Below are 3,804 nucleotides of genomic sequence, written 5' to 3'. Positions count from 1 at the left end.
CAAACCAAAATACACCAACTCCGTTTTATTTGTCCCCGAAATTATCAAGGAATGTGTCAATAATACGTTTTTAGTTATAGGGTTAATTAACAACCGGGGTATTATATACTACGTATAACTAGGGTACAACAATCAACAACGGTTAGATACGTTTTTCATCTAACCTCCACGCAACTATAGCCTATCGAACAATAAAATTTATTCCCCCGAATTTTACCCTTCAACCGCGAGTCCCTTCGTGCTCCAAATCTCATACTCGAGCTCCGAGAAAAGGCTGCAAAAACGTAAGAAAAATAAAGACCAACGTTTGCGGCTAATAAGAGTACAAATTACGAAGGTCGTTTCGGACATTTTGCTAATGTTGTCGACGTACCTTGACTCCTGGTGGAGTGTTTCCCGGTTTAGCTGTGGTTGTGCTCCCAAAGAAATTGATACCCGGATTGAATTTTGGCTTCTTTTCCGCGGGTTTTAGAATTTGGAACGAGCACATGAGAGTCTCGTCCACGCTCATCATAGCACCAGCATTGTCAAACTCCCCACAGTAATTCGGAGCGGAAAAAACGGTTACGAGTTGCCGGTTTGCAAAGAACTCGTATCCGTCTTCGACAACCTGCAATCAATTTACCGACCTTCAATCACTGTGTAAAATCACTCGGAAAACATATTGATATTCCTCTGTTTTCTGTTCTGCTTGCCTTTTCACGAGCACGGTGTCTTTATGCAAAATGACTGTTCTACCCTTTGGGGAGAAGGATAGATCCGCATACATCTTACCCTTTAAATCCTACTTTTGATTGAGATATATTGGGTTCGTTTAGTTTGGTTTAGTGTTTTGGATATATTGGAAGTGTTTTATTATGGTTTTTATGGTTAATATGTTTATTTGTTGTCGATACGAATGGATCATTTATTGTGCTCCATTCGTTGAAGGAAATTGTTTGACAATTTTTCGGGTTCTAAAATACCCTTCCGATAAAAGACAAGATAGAGGAAGCTTGTCGAGCCGAGCCATATAAATGCCATCGTTTCCGGGTAAATACGTAATTTCCAACATAAAAGCATTCCAACAATTGCCATCGGTCATCCCAAAAACAAAGTGTTACTCCCTCCGTCCCGATGTAAATGTCTACTTTACAATTCTACCCTTAACTATGAGTTGGGAAATTCAGTACTCCAACTATTATCAAGGGTAAAATTGTCATTTAGCTGAAATGGGAATTTTTCCACAATACATTTTTCTCGATGTGCAGGACATAAACAATATAAACAAGAAGAACCGAGTGTAGATATCCAAACCTGATGAGCACGACAAACAAGATCCAGATCATGCTTCTGAAGAAAGTCGGTGACGATATTAGCACCAAAAGTATACGAAACTCCACGATCGTTCATCCCCCATCCTTTAACATCTTTACATGGATCCGACCAAAGAAGATCACAAAGCAAACCACCATCCGGTACGTCCGTAGGCCGCCTCAAGTTTCTAATTTGATCCAAGTTATTGAGGTCGGGTGAAAGACCTCCGTGCATGCACAGAATCTTTTCGTCAATAAGAGCGGCCACAGGCAGGCAATTGAAGCAATCAGAGAAAATCTTCCATAATTTAACGTTGAATCTTCTTTTACATTCATCATAGAATCCATATATTCGATTGATGGACGCGCATTCATGGTTTCCACGCAGAAGGAAGAAGTTATTTGGGTATTTTATCTTATAGGCAAGAAGAAGGCATATTGTCTCGAGGCTTTGTTTCCCTCGGTCAACATAATCACCGAGGAATAAGTAGTTGGCACGAGGAGGTAATCCGCCGTATTCGAAAAGGCGCAAAAGATCAGAATATTGACCGTGGATGTCACCTGATAACCATCGTTCCATTCGGTTAGTTTCTTGTTAGTATTTCTTGCACCTTAAAAAAGAAAACCGAGGCATATATGACATGTCAAATTTGATCACCATTCGCTTGGAGAGTGTTGGTGTAAAAAGTAATTATGGCTGATAAGCCAGTTGTTAGCTTGTTACTTGAAAAGCTAGCTTGTTACTTGAAAAGCTAGTTGTTGGCTAATAAGCTAGCTAAAAAGCTAGTTGTTAGCTTGTTAGTTGCAAAGCTAGTTGTTGGCTAATAAGCTAGCTAAAAAGCTAGTTGTTGGCTGAAAAGCTAGTTGTTGGATAATAAGCTAGTGGGATAAAAATGCATTTTCTTTGTCCCATCTACATAGGTGGAACAAAGATCAAGTAGATGAGACAAGATTGATAAATTACTAAACTACCCATATGAAATTAAAACCCTAAAACCTTCTCACTCATCCCAGTCCAATCCAATATACCAAATGCACTCTCCATCTCTTAAAATTGAACACAAATAAATGGAATGAAAATCAGGGAGACGAGACAAGATTGATAAATTACTAAACTACCCCTATGAAATTAGAACCCGAAAATCTTCCGCAATTCTTTCACCTGCCTATCGCCCGTCCAGTGCAATCCAATCCTGCATACCAAACGCATGCTCAAGTATCCGGTTTCACAACCAGCCCATCTCTTAAAATCGAACACCAAAATAGATGGAACGAAAATAAGAGAGATGAGACAAGGTTGGTGAATTACTAAACTACCCTTACGAAATTAGAACCCCTAAAACCAGCCACAATTCTTTCATCCGCCTACCTACCTACCTACCTCCCTGCATGACTGCATGTTCAATCCTATCCGATCCAATCTGGATACCAAACGCACCCTAGAGACTAGCCCATCTCTTAGAATCGAACACGAAGCAACATAAAGTTACCTAAATACCCCTAGTGTTATATGATCAGCAAGACTAACACCATACTACCATAAGATCACAACAATTTCTCATACATAACTTCTTGTAAACCAAAACACAAAGAACAAGCTGCAATTTTTCAAACATATATAAAAGGGGGAACTTCTATTTGATGAACAAAGAACAGATTCACATTAATCATCAAAGAACAGATAAAAACTCAAAAAACCCATATGAAATTAATCATACAGAGATTTATAAAACAAATACCAAAAAATCAAGAACAAAAACATAATCCAAGAACAGGAATCAAACCACAAATCTTGATGGGTGCTTCGAGTTCCAACAAATTCGGCTGTCGCAAGAAAATCTCTCTAGATACGACACAGAGTTGCTTGATTTCTGGCTCAGTGAGTTGAACCTGTTTACCAGGTCTTCCTTTAACTTCAAGCAGCCTACGAATCATGTTATCAAGAACATATTGGTCCATGTTTATGTGGCTATTTATTGATTAATCGAAGAAACCCTTTGTGAAATTGATGAGAAAAATCGATGAGGGTTTGTGGGTTTTGGAAGAACGATTGAAAAGAGAATCTGGAAAAACCTAAATTTGGGGGAAGTGGTAAGAGAGAGATATATATATATATATATATATACACAAGAGATGAAAAGGGAAATTCGATTTGGACGGATAGAGTTCGTGTAGGGGTGTGGGTGGGTGATGATCGTGGACAGCTGACTTCGTACGGCTGCTCACAAAGTGCCTGATGACTTGTATCTTAAAAGTATTTTTTTTTTATCGTGTTTGAATGGTTTGAGTTTGACTTTAAATATAAAAAGTACCTGGAAGTATCAGGTTCAAATGTAAGGAGAAATAAAAATCTCCTTGTGGCCATGGAGGTTCAAATGCAGTGACTCCGGGCTATCTGCAGAGCAGGTGGTCGTCTGGGATTAGTCAGCTCACATAACGGATTGGATATCCAAGTTAATAAAAAAAGTATGTTTTTTAAATCATGGGTGTTTAGATCAGCTTACATATA

At 38.7% G+C, this 3,804-nt stretch overlaps 1 protein-coding gene across 1 annotated transcript; it reads right to left on the bottom strand.

The window, feature by feature from the left end:
* Window positions 1-10: 10 nt before the first annotated feature.
* Window positions 11-3,402, bottom strand: LOC112510467 (serine/threonine-protein phosphatase PP1 isozyme 3-like). The gene is made up of 4 exons (XM_025115888.1): window positions 3,080-3,402; window positions 1,297-1,856; window positions 374-610; window positions 11-274 (listed from the first exon to the last, which is right to left on the bottom strand). Exons 1-4 carry the CDS (start codon window positions 3,252-3,254, stop codon window positions 251-253), a joined length of 996 nt encoding a protein of 331 aa, XP_024971656.1. The 5' UTR covers window positions 3,255-3,402; the 3' UTR covers window positions 11-250.
* Between the last annotated feature and the right edge of the window lie 402 nt (window positions 3,403-3,804).

The sequence above is a fragment of the Cynara cardunculus genome (assembly GCF_001531365.2).
Source record: "Cynara cardunculus var. scolymus isolate 2C chromosome LG 3, CcrdV1, whole genome shotgun sequence".
Lineage (NCBI taxonomy): Eukaryota > Viridiplantae > Streptophyta > Magnoliopsida > Asterales > Asteraceae > Cynara > Cynara cardunculus.
This window is presented reverse-complemented; position numbering and strand designations above follow the sequence as displayed.